A 17,825-nucleotide genomic window follows, 5' to 3' on the forward strand; every position below is an offset into this window, starting at 1 on the left:
CAGACAATTTAAGTGATTCCGTGAGGCCACCACGGATTATCAGTTAAGCGCCCGTGGTTGACTCGTTCATTGAAACGGGGATCTGTGTGTGTGCCGCGGAATATGAGTGTCATCAACTTGCATTGGAGCAAAATCGGTGGCCATATCAAGGAAACTGGCATGTTTCCGTAAGGATTCCACGGATTTTGAGTTAAGCGTCTGTGGTCATTTCACGGATTACTGTGAGACCAGGTTGCTGTGACTACTGCAATAATTTCTCCCGGAATGAATTGTAATTGTAACCGTTCCCACTTAAGAAAAATGCCAGATGTTAGTGGGTAGTCGCATTCTTTTGGCCTGCAGTTTTTCTCCTTGCCAATGCCAGCTGTGGTAATGTATGAATAGCTGTGATGTAACATCAGCCCTCGACTGCAGGGAACATCCATTTTCATGCTGAATTAACCACGGGAGAAAACATGTTCTTCCTCTCCCGGAGGTTAAAAACACAACAACAAAGGGGGGTTATGAATAGCCATGGCTGAAGGTATTTCAGTTGAGAATAGGGATGGGAATCGAGAACCGGTTCTTGTTCAGAACCGGTTCCGAGTCAACAGATTCCTTGGAATCATTAACAAGCCTGCTTAACGATTCCGCTTATCGGTTCCGGTCGCGGCAAATGCGTCGTGACGTCACACACACGCTGCTTTGATTTGGTTCAGAACGCAGCAAACATGTCGCCGCCGAGGAAGAATCGCATTGTGCGTTCACACCAAACGCGACGGGGCGACAAGATGCCCTACAAAGTGAACGTAGAGACGCGTATAAGGGCGAATTTTTTGCGGGAGAAAACCGGCGACAAGTTTTTGTCGTGATGACAGCCAATCAGCGTTCAACAGCGTGATAACTGAGTGACATGTGTAACGTAACAGCCAATCAGCGTTCAGCCGTCAAACTCAGTGCAGTGCAGTCCGGGTGAACTGCGGCATGGAGGAGAAAGTGATTGTTGCAGTTTGCGACTCCCGGACTCTATATATATAATAGTATATAATATATTATAATTGTATATATAATATCACGGCCAACAGCTCTGTCGCCTCCGGATGGCCGTAGCGTGGGAAGCTCTCATAGGGATTGGGCTTCTCGGGGTTTGTTTACCTGCATTGCTATGGTTTCCGGTCTTGTGTGTTCCAACGGTTTATTAGGTAGGCCCATCTAATAAATCTGTCTAATCAATGCTTCATTTTGTTTATGTCAGTTGAATTTTGTTACAAGTTGAATGCAAATGAGCACTGTTAGCATTCCAAAAGGCACAAGCTCTTACTTGGCTGTTTTCAGTCTGTGTTTTTAGTTTTATGGCACATAATGATGGCATTTGGGCTTAAAAAGCCAAACATATATTTTTTCGTCTAGACCAATTGATTTTGAAAATGTACAATTTCCTAATACTAGAAGCACTTCTGATCAGATATTAAAGAGATTTAATGCAAACAAACACATTTATACTTATTTTCTCACCCAATGAGAATCGATAAGAGAATCGATAAGGAATCGGATCGATAAGCAGAATCGGAATCGGAATCGGGAAATTCTTATAAATTCCCATCCCTAGTTGAGAAGTTGTTTGATTACTTGTAGGGGAGTTGAGGTCCGGGTAAAATAGGAAGGCAGGGAACATGGATAAGGAAAATAGATGAGCTGAGATGAGAGTGATGAGGTAAACCTCTCTGGTGTAAATTGCTCACATGGCAACTGGCCTTTGTTTCTGAATTTATTTTGTACCATACAAAAACATATTTTGTTCATTATTGGCAGTTGCCAGAGGTTCACATGGTAGCACAACGGATAACAGAATCATGTAGTCTATACAGATATACTCAAGACAAGGTGGGGGTCGGCTCTGACCTGCTCCAGGCGTCCATGTCGGTTCCAGTCAAGCTGTACGGAGTCCTGTAGTCCATGCAGGGAGCGCTCCAGACTCACTTCTAAGCCACTCAACCGGGGGATGGAAGCCATGTGAACTACAATCAAGAGAAAAGGAGAAATAAACAGAACCAACCAGGCAATGTTACGTTATGGGACTCACTCACCTAGCGGCCATTTTAGTTCTAAATGATAGCTAGGTTGGGGGAACTTAAGGAGCCCGCTTCCGTTCCTGAGTGTCGTCTAGTGTTTAAAACCAAGATGAATGAATAAGGTAAATTATCCTAATTTAAATTTTTAATCAAACAAAGATCTTTAATGTTATGTCATCGGTTGGTCTATGCCATGGTTTCACATCTGGATCAAATTGCACTTAAAGGTGCAGTGTGTAGGATTTAGTGTTATCTAGCAGTGAGGTTGCAGATTGCAACCAACAGAATAATCCCCCCCTTACTTTCATGAGATTACCGTATTTTCCGGACTATAAATCGCGTTTTTTTTGTAGTTTGGCTTGCCCTGCGACTTATATTTCGAAGCGACTTGTATGCCAAAATTGTGCGTACATAATCTTCGGCCGCAAGATGGCACCGTCATTCATTAGGCCTACAACTGAACGCTGCAAGCCTACTGCACCACCGAATAAATTATATTCTCGTCGTCATCGTCCTCAATGTTCTCCGGTTCAACCAAAGCTACCCCAGCCTTAGCTGCAATGTTGTGCAACATAGCTGTCACACATATCACAGCGCATGACTTGGCCAGCGAAAACTGGAGCCCTCCGCGCTTAGGTTTAGGACCGCGGCGCATACGCGTCCGGTGGAATCCCGGTGTCACTGAATTCGGTATACTCTCAGAACTACGAGTGGGACCGACACACCTATATTGCTATTGTAATTTTATTCAGTCTCTCCAGACTAAACGTTCTTGTTTAAATGTTTAAAAATAAATGCGACTTATACACCGATGCGACGTATATATGTTTTTTTCCTCGTCATGGAGCATTTTTTGACTGATGCGACTAATACTCGGGAGCGACGTATAGTCCGGAAAATACGGTATACACTAATTCATTTGTATGAATATTTAGTTCAATTTCTGAGCCTGTTATGCTAGATGCCACTAAATTCAGCAAACTGCACCAGTCCAGAACCCAAACATACATGAACATAGGTCTATTTAAACATATATATATATGTATTAGTGGTGGGCATAGATACATTTTTTTAATCTAGATTAATCTAGATTAATTTTGAAATTAATCTAGATTAAAATGGCAAACGGCCAAAAATCCTTTCGTTTACCTTGACAACTGTCAATTATACTTGGCAACGGTGAATTATCAAATATAATTCACCACCGGAAGTTATGAAGTGAGCATGAACTAAATGAATTGACAGCTGAACGTTGGGAAGGCCACTGCAAGTGAATGGAGCAGTCTACAGCATTGAGAAGAGCCGTGTAATAATGTAAGGTTTAGAAGTTAAAGATTTGAAAGTTGTAGAATAAATGAATATAATTTATATTGGAGTTAATTTGCTAGAAATTTACTTACAATGTTTAGTCATTTACATATTTATGTTACACAATTATTACTTACATATTTACATGTTTACATATTTAACACAGTCAGGATATTCTGTTGAATCTGCCTCTCTGATTCCCTCACGTTTACCTCAGTCTAAATTCTAGCTTCTGATTGGTTAGTTCCTGATGGGTCCGAACAAGGAAGTGTTTGAAAATAGATTAACAGCGATATTTTTTTTATCGTGCAATAAAAGTTTTGCGTTAACAAAGCCGTTAACGCCGATAACGGCCCACCACTAATATATATATATGTATATATATATACATATATATATATTAGAGCTGTCAGTTAAACGCGTTATTAACGGCGTTAACGCAAACCAATTTTAACGTTGTTAATTTTTTTAACGCGCGATTAACGCGAATGATTATTTTTACAAAAAAAGTATTATTATTTTTTTTTTTTTTTTGGGCTAAAAACAAAGAAGCAGTAGCCTGACTGCTATGTTCAAGGCATATCTTTGTATGTTCATCGTTTAATTGCATTATAGGCTTTTTTTTTGTACCGTCCTGTTTTGATCAGTATATGCCAATGTTGTTATCAATAAAAAAACATTTGCACAAGGCAAGCCGATGCACTTCTCCATGTTGATAAGAGCATTAAAATTAGAAAAATTAATGGGACAAAGAATTCAAGGGATATTTAGCATTTGGCGTTAGAGTTAACTATGGCATTGATGCGATTAATCGTGATTAAATATTTTAATCGCTTGACAGCCCTAATATATATATTTATATATATATATATATATATATAAATATATATATATATATATATATACTAGAGTTTCCAACCTCTAGTTGTATTTAAACCCATAGCTACAATGTGGAAAACCCAGTCGATAATGTAACAAATTTCTGAGTGCATAATATAATAACATTTTTCGTTGTTACAACCTATATATTAACCAACTATTAACCAACTATTACATAATGAAGCAAGCATAATAATTTTCTCCTTATGTTATGAAGCAAGCATAATACTTTTCTACTTATAAGCCGTTTTCACACATGTCCTCACACACATTTTTTCTGCATTTGTATATCAGGAGATTCGACCCTGAGGGTGATTCACACTTGATGCTTTATATGCGGATATCAATGTTGTTTAGACATCAGTAGAATCAACGGGTGGATTAGGGGGGATGGGGTTGCAAGGGGCAGGATATGACGTCGGGTCTAAATTAGCAAGAGGCGGGATTAATGCCACCACTGTCACTTTGTTTTGGTTTGGCCACAGACAAAATTAGGCAGATCTCATCTCGATCATCTTAAATGTTGCTAAAATGTCATATATTCCGTGTATCCACAAAATCCGAAGAATCGATCAATGAAAGATTGGAGCAAATAGAAGAAACTATGACGAAGAAAGGCGTTGCGAACGACATTTTCGGAGATAGAGAGCGTACTTTTTTGCTTCATTTCACATATAACAAACACTGGGGGTCTGTTCGAAACCACCTACTTGCTTCCTACTCTTACTAACTATGACGTCAAATTGAGTAAGTAGAACGTAGTATGCGAGTTTTAGGTAAGCGAGTAGTATCCGAATGTCTTCTACTTCCGGAAAGATTTTGTGTTAGCATTGCTAGCTTACTAGACGTACTCAACCGCCCCAGAATGCACTGCGTCTATTCAAAAGAACAATGGAAGCAATGGCGCTAAACGGGGAGCCGCAGCAGCAGAGCCCACAGCCATACCGATGTAAGTGAATCGTCTATTACCGATCGTATGTGGTCAAAATATATTTGATGAACGTAGCTATTCCAATCATGTATTTATTTATTTATTTGTTCATTGTTTATTTAAATGTATGTTCTTATATATTAAAGCATTTAATCACATCAAATTATTTGTGTACTATGTTAATAATGATTTATTCATATCTATTTATTCTTACTATGTATGTAGGCTATTAGATTATTTATTTAAATGTATTCCTACTGTCTTATAGCCTGTATATGCTTCTGCCTATGGTTTCTGCCAAATTATGAATAGTATTCATATCAAGTGTATTCATCAGTATTACATTAACAATGACTACTTATTCTTATCAATACTGTAGGCTTCTCATTAGTCTGTGAGGAGAAAATGAAGCAGTGTTCTAGACCAGTGGTTCCCAAACTTTTTGTGCCCAAGGCACACCAAAGGACAAATAAAATTTTCAAGGCACACCTATTGTGCAAAATAGCCTTATAACACGTGTTATCACTAATATCATCTGTTTATCTGTTAAGTTTATAATTATTTACTAATGCCAAATAAGATGTGACAAAGACAACTATTCTAGTCATGAAATATTTATCAACAAAATAAATCACAAAAATATTTAAACTTTATCAAATTGGGCTTAATCAAACACACCCATTTCAACCAGACAGGTGAGGCAAAGGAAACAGAAATTCAGCAGAGAACTGTCCATGAGAAAGCTGCATGGTCCTGAATCTGACCCACAAATTATACCTGTAACATTTAGAATCAGGCTTTTTTTGTAAATATTCTGCCTACTAACAAATCAGTGGGACACATGTGCCTGTCGGGGCGCACAGATTTTTTTAATCCTTGGTGGCACGGAGGAGAGGGCGCAAGTCCTGCTCAACAGAGAGCCGTGACCTGGTCTTGTTCTTCATGTAAACAAGAGTGGAGAACGCCAACTCACACAGGTAGGTGGTGGGGAAATGAAGAAGTTGGTCGATAGCGTGGTGGGAGATGGTTGGATATTCTGATGCACAAACCAACCAAAACTGATCGAGTGTGAGCTCACTAAATTTCAGTTTCAGCGTGCGGTCCGCACGGAGCTCTGCGCTCTCCTCTCTCTCCTTCATAGTGAGCTTCTCGTTTGAGGACTCGGACTCCTGGTTGAATGGGTCTCGGATCCAGTCATTGTCCTCGATGTACGCCACACGTGGAAAATAGCGCTCAAACCTCTCTTTTAAGGTCTGAAGGTGTTCGGCATATATAGCGCGCTCACTGGCTTTGATGTGTCACAGTCTAAATTAAATTCCCACCTGCGCGAACAGCGAAATGTGGGATCCTCTTTGAGGATTTTTTAAATAGTTTTTAGATAAAGAGTTTGCCTCTGTATTATGGAATGAGTGCATTCAAAGTAGTATATAGTCAATTAAAATAATTATTTTTGTATAGTTGTATACTATATTGCAGTAGGCTATGGTTGTCACAAAATCCCACGGCACACTTGGACTTGCCTCACGGCACACCAGTGTGCCGTGGCACACAGTTTGGGAACCACTGCTGTAGGGTACACCAGACGGAGACACCAAGACTGGTTTGACAACAGTGCACCAGGTATCCACAACCTACTTCAGGCAAAACACAAGGCCCTTGCAGCTCACCTTTCCAACCCCCAATCCACCTAGCTAAAGGCCCGCTTCAACAACATCCGGGCTGAAACACAGCGTACCCTCAGAGCCATGAAGAATGACTGGTGGACAAAGAAAGCCCACAAGATACAGCATCACGCGGACACCAACAACTCCCACGCTTTCTATGACTCCATCAAGGCTATTTATGGCCCACAGAGGAAGAACATAACCCCGGTCAGATCAGCAGATGGTACCATCCTGTACAAGGACAAACAACAGATCCTGGACAGATGGGCTGAGCATTTCAACACCCTGCTGAACACCTCATATCCAACCAGGATGGACACACTTGCCAACCTCCCATGCCTGCCAGCCGTCACTGATCTGGACTCCTCCCCCAGCTTTGCTGAGGTATGAAAAGCCATCGCTGGCCTGAAGAACAACAAGAGCCCAGGCCTTGATGGAGTCCCGGCAGAAATCCTGAAGCATTGCGGATACCTCCTCACCCGCAGATTACACCATCTGATCATTGACATTTGGTCATCTGAAGTCATCCCGCAAGATTGGAAGCATGCCAACATCATCACAATCTTTGGGCCCTATCTTGCATCCGGCGCAAGTGACTTAGTCACTGGCGCATGTGTCGTTGCTAGTTTACAACTGGCGCAGAGCGTTCTTTTCCCACCACCGCCACTCGCCGGTAAATTAGGGATTGATCATGCGGCCCAAGGGGCGGTTCGGCGGAAGGAGGAGGCGTGTTCTGGCGCAAACGGTATTTTGCCGTTTCTGAATACCACTGCGCTACTGACCAGGAAATACCTGGTTTAAAGTCAGTGGCGCGTTGTTCAGATGCTATTTTAAGGGCGCATGCATACATGCGCATGCGATGCATACGGATTGCTTGTGCACCTCGCGCATACACTTTGCTTCTCTCATCTACACGGACAGCAGTTCCCATTTTTGCAAACCATACATAATTACAAGGAAAATAAAATATTACCACACAAGGAAAATCATTGTGGTGTCCATAAAGATAAAATAAATAGGCATAAATCTAGCGTACACATTTACCCAAATTATTCACGCGAATTGTAGCAGGCGTAATGACTGATCAAATTAACCTGGTTGACCAATAGTGGCAAGAGACATATGTAGGCTATATAAGGACACCTGTCAAAGTGGGTTGTCCGTCAAGAATCAGGAACCACAATTCTGAAGACTGCGAAATCACCTTCTGTAAGTCCATTTAAAACCTTACTCTGCATACCAGTTAAGTTGAGGTTGCTCATAATTTTTCTATTGCACAGTGGAATGGAATACGTCTTGGGACCGAGGATCAGACACCGGAGGGAGAGGGTCTACCGGCCCAGACACACCTATCTCTCCCTGAGTGAGGAGGAATGTAGGCGTAAGCTACGCCTGACCCGTCAGGCTGTCACAGATATCTGCCATCTCCTGGCAGATGAGCTGGGGACTGATGCATGCTGTCCCTATGCCCTCCCCGTTGCAGTGAAAGTTACAGCGGCACTGCATTTCTATGCATCTGGGTCGTTTCAGCATCCCCTTCTATTGGACGCATTTCACAATCGGCAATAAGTTCGGCTATACATGCAGTTACGTCAGGTCTTGTCCGACATGCTGGGGAATACATCAAATTCCCCGTTACACCAGACAGCCAGGAAAGAACAAAGCAGGAGTTTTGGACCAAGTGGGTTCCCTGGCGTCCTTGGTGCTATAGACTGCACCCATGTGCAGCTACGTGCCCCATCAGTAAACGCACTCATATACATAAACCGGTAGGGAACTCATTCGATTAATATCCAAGTAATTTCCGATGCTAATTGTAGAATAAATCATGTCTTTGCTAATTACCCTGGCTCAAGCCATGACTCTTTCATATTGGCAAACTCGACCATTCCTGCCATATTCAAGGGGAATCCTCCCTTGGATGGGTGGCTGTTAGGGGACAACGGCTATCCGTTGAAGACATGGCTCATGACCCCATTTCTTATGCCAGCAACAGTGCGCGAAATTGTATTCAACAGGAAACACACACAAACACGCAGTGTAATTGAACGTACATTCGGAATACTGAAAATGCGCTTCAGGTGTTTGGATAGGTCAGGTGGTACTTTACAGTATGGTCCTCAAAAAGTCGCAGCATTCTTTGTGGCATGTTGTGTTTTACACAACATTGCCATGAATCATGGATGTGTCGATGACATTAATGAGGATAGATTAGAGGACTTAAGGAGACGTGATGCTGAACTGCATGTGACGATTCCATTACGTCCAAATGCCCCAGCAGCAGCACGGGAGAGGAGAGCTCATCTGTCAGAGGAGCTGCATCGTATATAGGGAGGTACGCAAACTAATGACATCTCTGCTCTATTGTTTAGCTACATTGTACAATTATTAACATGCATTCATGACCTTGTGATTCAGAGAAAGTGAGCCCAAAACATCGGAATGTCCTTGAAACATTTTTTATTCGACTTGTCCAAATGTTCGTAGGCGTAAATGAAAAAAAATAATACAAAACGAAAAATGAAAAGTTGCAAAGATTTGAAGGAGATTTAGCCGAAAAATAAATTATCTCCTCTGAACCTTTCTTGGCGTATCATAAGAGCAATCCGCCATGGAACAATCGCCGATCGCTCTTAAAGGGGCTGCGAGAAAACGCTCTGATTGGTTCATTGCACGTTACGCCCAAACCACACCTACGGGTAATTAGGCTGCTTCAGACCAACCCTTTTGACACTTGCGCCGCGGCGCATGTGTCATTTATCCGCCTGTAAAATAGCGATAGCGCCGTAGAACCGCCCACAAAGCTACTTGCGCTTTGCGCTTCCCACTTGCGTTTCAGACCGTTAAAATAGGGCCCTTTAAGCGCAAAGGAGACAAAGCAGACTGCGGTAATAGCAGAGGCCTTTCCCTCTCGTCAGTTGCCGGTAAGGTGCTCGCACGGATCATGCTACTTCGACTTGCATCTCATGCTACCAATAACATCCTACCGGAGACCCAGTGCGGCTTTAGGCAACAGCGAAGTACCGCAGACATGATCTTTGCTGCTAGACAGATACAGGAAAAATGCAGAGAACACTGCAAAGACCTGTACCTAGCTTTCATTGATCTGTCCAAGGCCTTCGACACGGTAAACCGGGAACTGTTGTGGGAAGTGCTGGGGAAGCTGGGGGTTCCACCAAAGTTCAGAAACATCTTGCGGCAGTTTCATGATGGGATGCAAGCCTGTGTGAGTGTTGGTGGCCAACAATCTCCATTCTTCAGTGTGGATGTGGGGGTCAAGCAAGGGTGTGTCTTAGCCCCAACCATCTTCAACATATTCCTCTCCACAGTCACCCTCCTCTCCCACAAACTCCAGGACCCTTCTGATGGGGTACAGATACAGTACAGACTGGATGGCAACCTCTTCAACATTAGGCGCCTCCAAGCCTTCACCAAAACCACCACCCAACATATCTTAGAGCTACAGTATGCAGATGACTGTGCTCTCCTCGCCCACTCACCAGAATCTCTACAGCATGCGCTGAATTTGGTCGCCTCCATCTACAGCGCCATTGGTCTCCAAATCAACATCAAGAAAACACAAATAGTTGCTCAGGAGTTCACCCCCCAAACGTGTGTGCCCACCTTCACCCTCGATGGTCATCCCCTTGCCATCGTCCCACACTTCACCTACCTAGGCAGTATTCTGTCCCCCTCCTGCAACATCGATGATGACATCCAGGTCTGCATCGGTCTGGCCTCCGCTGCCTTTGGCAGGCTTAGCGCCAGGGTTTTCCAGAACAGTAACCTCACCACCTCCACCAAAGCAGCTGTGTACAGGGCAGTCTGTCTTTCCACACTGCTGTATGGTTCAGGAACCTGGACACCCTACCAGAGGCATTTTCGAACCCTAGAGGCCTTCCACAGCCGTTGCCTGCAAAGGATCCTGGGTGTGTCCTTGGAAGACAGGGTACCCTATGCCGAGGTCTTTGACCGGACCCACACACAAAGCATCGCCCTGCTCCTTGCGCAGAAACACCTACGCTGGGTTGGGCATGTGATCCTTATGCCTGCCCACCGCCTGCCCAGGCAAATCCTCTATGGCCAACTTCTGGATGGCCAGAGATCTGCTGGGGGTCCAAAAAAACGTTATAAGGATCACCTCAAAACCCTCCTGAAGCAGTGCAACATTCCACCTACTGCACTCGAGTCCCTGGCTGCTGATCGCAACACCTGGAGCTCCTCCTGCAACCAGGGAACTACTCACCTTCAGGAGCAAGCCACAGAGAGGAGGATACAGCGACGTGCACTGAGGCATCAGCGTGCTGCAGGGCCAACACCCTTCAGTGCCACATACCCTTGTCTCTCTTGTGGCAAAATCTGCGGATCCCGCATAGGCCTGCACAGCCACTTGGCTATGCATCGCCGCAACACACCCCAATAATTGTCCTTCCTTTCTATTTGGAGCAACGTCATCATCGTAATCGACGGACTGCCATCACGTGTGTGTGTGTGTGTGTGTGTGTGTGTGTGTGACAACTATAGTAAAGTTCTAAAAGAGGTTGATGGCGACTTGAAAAGATGGGGCATGCTCCCCACACCTTTTAAGTCCAGACTCTCGGTCATCAAGATGAATATTTTGCCTCGCATTAATTTCGTCAGCGCTATGATCCCTCTTGCTCAACTGGGTGGTTACTGGAAGAAGCTGTATTCTATCATCAGCACTTATTTATGGAACAGAAAAAAAAAACAGAATCAAAGCTTCCGCTCTACAAAGACATGGCGGCGCGCATAGTCGCAGCGGCTCAGTGCTCCCAAAAACAATGCAGTGAAATCAGTCAAATGAAACCAAATCAATCGTCAAATATTGTCTACAACAGAGAGGATTTATTTCACTTCGGTAGAACATGCCAAATTCCGATAACGAGTGCCTTTCAACACTCGCATGGGATTCCTCCGGGAATAGCAAGAACACCGGCGTCTCCATGGATAGATACACCGAGCGGCATACCCCGAAGACGGAGGAGGGAACGTAAACAGAAGCGGGGTTGCAGGTCTGGCGACTTGGCTAGGCTAAAAAGGGCTCCAAACAGACCACCACTGCCCAGTCTTTACGTCGCAAATGTCAGGTCTCTAGGAAATAAGATGGACGAGCTTCATCTAGATATATCGACGTGGTCAACCATACGAGACAGCTCCATCATCGTTATCACGGAAAGCTGGCTACACTCGGGGATCTCAGATGCAGCAGTGGAGCTGGCAAGTCGCTCACTTCATCGCAGCGATAGAACAGAGGCTTCTGGTAAGAGCCGTGGAGGAGGACTATGTACATATGTAAATAAGGACTGGTGTACAAACTCCACTGTCATTGATCAGCATTGTTCACCTGATCTAGAGATGCTAGCAGTCAAATGCAGACCATTTTATTTACCACGCAAATTCTCCGTTACCGTGGTAACCGCTGTATACATCCCACCAGATGCCAACGTTAATGCAGCACTTGGCTATCTACTAGCAGCTATAAACAAACAGCAGACCACTTATCCAGAGGGCGTTTTTATTGTGGCTGGTGACTTTAACCATGTCAACCTCAAGACGGTGCTGCCTTGCTTTGATCAACACGTAAAGTGCGCAACTCGAGGAAAAAATATTCTGGACTGTGTGTATTCAAATATTAAAAAGGGATACAGGGCCTCACCCCTCGCACACCTGGGCCAGTCTGATCACCTGTCACTATCCCTGATTCCCGCATATCGCCCCATCATTAAAAAACAAGAAGCTACCATTAAAACGTTTAGGAAGTGGCCTGAAGATGCATCTCTACAGCTCCAGGACTGCTTTGAAAGAACAAACTGGACCTTGTTTTTTAATCAGGATGTAAATGAGTATGCCTTCGCTGTCCTCTGTTACATCAGGACCTGCATTGAAAATATCACCACCATCACCCGCAGCAGGATTCCCCCTAACAGGAAACCCTGGATGACTGGGGAGGTACAGGCCCTTCTGAGGGAGCGCAACGCAGCTTTCAAATCAGGTGACAGAGCACAGTACAGCATAGCCAGGCACAACCTGAAAAAAGGCATCAAGCAGGCCAAAGCCATGTACAGGGAGAAGATTGAGGGCCACTTCACCAACATGAGACCCAACACAAGTGTGGCAAGGCATACAACAGATCACGAACTACAGGGGAAGCCGCAACCCACCGACAAACATCAATGCCTCCTTAGCAGAGGAGCTCAACCACTTCTATGCCCGCTTCGAGACACCTGGGCTAGATAATGGAGCTGCTCCCCCACCTGCTGGCACAGACCACACAGCCATGGTAACAGCAGAGGAGGTAAGACTCATCCTCAGGTCTGTGAACACAAGGAAGGCAGAGGGACCAGATGGCATTCCAGGAAGAGTGCTCAAAGAATGCGCATACCAGCTTGCAGATGTCTTTACGGACATTTTTAATATGTCTTTAGCCAAAGCGGTCGTACCAACCTGTTTTAAAACAGCCACTATTATACCTGTGCCCAAGCAAAGTAACATCAGCACCTTAAATGACTATAGACCTGTGGCGCTCACTCCCATCATCGCCAAGTGCTTTGAGAGGCTGGTGGCGAAGCGCGTTAAGGCTTTCCTCCCTCGCTCCCTGGAGCAGCATCAGTATGCTTACAGGGAAAACAGGTCCACTGAGGACGCTATCGTCACAGCCCTCCATTCAACGCTGACACACCTGGACAAGAAGGAGACATATGTAAGACTACTCTTTATAGATTACAGCTCGGCTTTTAATACCATCGTCCCCAACCGGCTGATCACCAAACTTCTTGATCTGGGCCTCAGCTACAGCCTGTGTATGTGGATTAAGGATTTCCTAACAGATCGCCCGCAGACAGTGAGACTGGGTCCTCACCAATCCTCGAGCCTGTCCCTCAGCACTGGAGCTCCACAAGGCTGTGTATGGAGTCCCCTGCTGTACTCCGTATACACATATGACTGCACCAACACCCATCCTTCAAATACTGTGATCAAATTTGCAGATGACACCACTGTGGTAGGACAAATCACCCATGAAAATGAAAGTGCCTACAGAGACGAAGTTGACAGACTGACAGAATGGTGTCAAAAAAACAACCTGACCCTGAATGTCAGAAAGACAAAAGAAATCATTGTCGACTTCAGGCGGCAAAAGGCGAACCCTCAACCCCTCATCATCAATGGTGAGGAAGTAGAGAGGACCTCCTGCTTTAAGTTCCTGGGGATTATGCTCTCAGAGGACCTGAAATGGGTGATGAACACAACTGCCACAGTAAGGAAAGCACAACAGCGGCTCTACTTCTTGAGAATATTGAGGAAAAACAACCTGTCTCCCGAGCTGCTTAAGACTTTTTACCACTGCTGCATTGAAAGTGTGATCACTTACTGTATCACTGCATGGTACGTCAACTGCACAGAAAAGGACAGGAAATCCCTCAGTCGGGTCATAAGGTCTGCTGAGAGAATAGTTGGACTTCCACTGCCTCCCCTGGATGACATCTTTAGGACGCGCTGCCTCCGCCGAGCATGTGGCATTTTAAAGGATGAGACTCACCCCGCAAACCATCTCTTCACCCTGCTACCCTCTGGCAGGCGCTACCGGGCCACTACAGCCCGCACCTCCAGACTGCAGAACAGTTTCATCCCCAGGGCCATCACAGAACTTAATAATCACACTACACTCCTACCCTCCACCCAGCACAACTGCACTTTTGTTAGTGGTTGCACAAACAAATTTCGTTGTGTATCCAATGCACAATGACAAATAAAGTCTATTCTATTCTATTCTACATTATCAGGAGGTGTTAATCTGCCCAATTTTGAATGGTATTCATGGTGCTTTGTCATGCGCCCACTTACCCCATGGCTGAATCCAGAGATCTTGGTGTCATGGCAACCCATTGAAAAACAATTAACATATCCATATAGTTAATCTAGTCTGATATATTCTAATATACCCCATGGGACAGTCAAATGAGATGGTGCAATAGATACGATTTGCCAACGATTTGCCAAAATCCGCAATACATTCTTCGCTCAATCCCCTATCTTTCATAATTACTCTCTTAATTGAGAAGAAAACAATTTTGTTTCCGCAATGGAGCAATAGAGGTGTCTGTGTTTTCAAGAGCATCATAGGGAGACAAGTTCTCCGTGAATTCCATGACTTAGAGAGGTCTTATAACTTATCAGCACTCTTTATTTTCATCTACAGTTACGTACAGCAATGCGTACTCAGGGTCTCCCTTGGGGCACTGAGTTGGGGAATCATCCTCTTCATGTCATTTTTTACACTAAGGGTAAAAACAATGGTATTGTCTCTGACCTATATCAATTCATAACCAAAGCCTCATACAAACCCCTTTAATTTAATAGATTCTGGAAGACAGATATTAATACCTCCTTGGATCCAGACTGGAAAACTATATGGTCAAACATAACTCAGTCATCCAGAAACCCTGACCATGAAATTATACATTATACATCTATTCACAGGTCTTATTTAACACCTCCAAAATTACAGCAAATTATATAGAGATAACCCCTATTGTGATTTCTGTCCAGACAATACCATTGCTACTTTTTATCAGATGGTTTGGCAGTGTCCAGAGGTCAATAGATTTTGGCATAATGTTTAGTCCATAATGTCTAGTACCATCGAGGGAGCCATCTCTGACTCACAGTGTTTGGTTCTACTTAATGACAAATCAACTTTAAAGCTGACTATAAATAATAAGCGTCTTCTTTTGGTTGGTCTCACAGCTGCTAGAAGAATGATAGCCTGTCGTTGGAAACCACTACATGCATTGTCGGTGAGGGAATGGCTTTCTTCTTATCGGGATATTGCACGGCTGGAGCTCTCCACAGCACGTTTACATTGTGCCAAAACATCTAATATTGATTGCAGGTCAAAGTTATTAGAGAAAAGAAATGAAATGTTGTAAATACTTATGGTCAAACTGTCTTTCTCAGCGATTGTTCAAATTTGATTTATGTTTTCGATATACTTTGTCCAGACCTCATAATGCACATGTGCATGGTATATTATGTATATAATTTGTTTATTATCACACTATGTTCTTGCTACTTATGTGGATATCATCATATGATGGAGGAAATCAGCATTCATTTGATACTTCTACTATGTCTGAAAGATATCTAGTTTATGTACACAATGGACATGAGACTCCTGGGTGGCAAGGGGAAAGGGTTGAGAGTGGTGTGTGTGTGTGTGTGTGTGTGTGTGTGTGTGTGTGTGTGTGTGTGTGTGTGTGTGTGTGTGTGTGTGTGTGTTTTTTTTTCTTATTTTCCCCGTCCCCTCTTTTATTTTTTGTTTTCATACTTAGCTTATTTTTCCGCTTTTTTTAATTGTTTCATCATGTTAAGGTTAGAGGGTGGGGACAGATTGGGTGAATTGGAGGGAACAAGTGAATGTGGGGAGGAGAGGGGGTGCAGGCATCAGAACAAGCAATACTTCACTTTGCCCTTGTTACTGGATTCAAGGATGCTCTAATCATTCTGCTTTCCTTTGGTTTTTTTGGGCTGTAAAAATGCTTCCCCTCCATGTGTATATAATGTTTGAAGAAATAATAAAAAAAATTATCACAAAAAAAAAAACCTGGGACAAATGTAGTTGATTTCTGTGTTTAACTGAGATAACAGGGAGTGGAAGGACTGGACCCTATAATGTTCAGCTAACTGCTGTCAATAAAAATATATATATATAATTCTATGTATGCTTGCAGCTGTGAACTCATATTGTAATTTATTGTTTGATGTGTACTTTAGGGTTATGATAAGACCTATCTTTTAGCGTTCACCACGGATGACTCTTAAAAGCAGTACCAACATTTAAATATTTTTTAACCATTCCCACCAGCGAACAACAGGGAGCAGTTGATTATCATTTAGGGGGCCACGCAATGACATGCAGAAGCGTCATCAACACGCCCACTCCAGTGGTGTGAGAAATACTGACTTTCTACTCCTCATTTACATATAAGGTAATTTACATTTCCTACAGAGAAAATACCAGTATTATTCAGGAGATTATCAGGGTACGAATGTGAGGATATGCTGTTCACACATATGGCCCATCAGGAGAATAGAAAATAATAGGTCAAATGTAGTTTATTTCTGTGTTTAACTGAGAGAACAGGGAGTAGAAGGCTGGGACCTGTGCTCTCTCTCCACAGGCTGACCCGAGGCTGCCGTGTGACGCCACAGACGCAACTTCCGGGTAGCCGGCTTGAATTGTTTGGTTTGGTTAGCAGGATGCTTAGCGTCTACCTGCTATCTCGGTTTGTATCTATTTTTCCGGTATTTATATCTGCAACCTGTTCTGCATACTCTGTATTGTATTCGCTGGCATGCGGGCAGACCACATAGGCCTACAGAATTCGAGTTAGATAAGATGCACCAAACACAGACACTAGTTTCGACCACATTGTAGTTCATTCTCGTTAATTCTCTCTGGCCCTCTACCCGATAAGGGTAATGATGTGCATTTTAGTAGATTATTGTCTCTAAATCGCTGGCTGGCACGATATAGATCAGAGCAGGGCTTTGGTTTCATAGATAACTGGCCCTCCTTGTGGGGTCACCCTGGTGTGCTCATGAGAGACAGCCTACAGCCTACTGGGTAAGGCGCCTCAATTATGTCAAAAAACATAGATAGATGTCTTAGCCAGGCGTGACTCATCCACTCAACGCACGCTGGGTTGCAGGAGTTTAGCAAACCTGCTAGCAACATGATAGTTTACGTTGCAGAGTCTAGAACAGCAGATGGTTTAGCTGAACCAGTATATCAGGATGATGTATCTATTGCACCAATCTTTTCAGAGCTGAGAGTTAATCGGACTCCCTCTGAAATTAACGCTGTACCTATATGTACGGTTGTGCAAAATTGTATGTCAAATCGCATGACAAATCGCATGTCAAATGCAATGACAAATCTCAGGTTAAACCGCATGTTAACAACTCTCAGAA

General features: G+C 43.7%; 1 protein-coding gene and 1 long non-coding RNA gene across 2 annotated transcripts in view; one reads left to right on the top strand and one right to left on the bottom strand.

Annotated features, from left to right (window-relative positions):
* LOC132463666 (uncharacterized) overlaps positions 1-17,825 on the bottom strand; it is a 193,248-nt gene that overhangs the window by 64,092 nt on the left and 111,331 nt on the right. The window contains exon 56 of the mRNA XM_060059966.1: positions 1,882-1,997. Within this exon, the coding sequence (XP_059915949.1) occupies positions 1,882-1,997 (116 nt within the window). The remainder of the gene's footprint in view (positions 1-1,881; positions 1,998-17,825) is intronic.
* The window catches only part of LOC132463668 (uncharacterized), a 114,689-nt gene that overhangs the window by 54,747 nt on the left and 42,117 nt on the right, over positions 1-17,825 (top strand). The gene's annotated exons all lie outside the window — the stretch shown is intronic.

Source organism: Gadus macrocephalus, chromosome 8 (assembly GCF_031168955.1).
Source record: "Gadus macrocephalus chromosome 8, ASM3116895v1".
Taxonomy (NCBI): domain Eukaryota; kingdom Metazoa; phylum Chordata; class Actinopteri; order Gadiformes; family Gadidae; genus Gadus; species Gadus macrocephalus.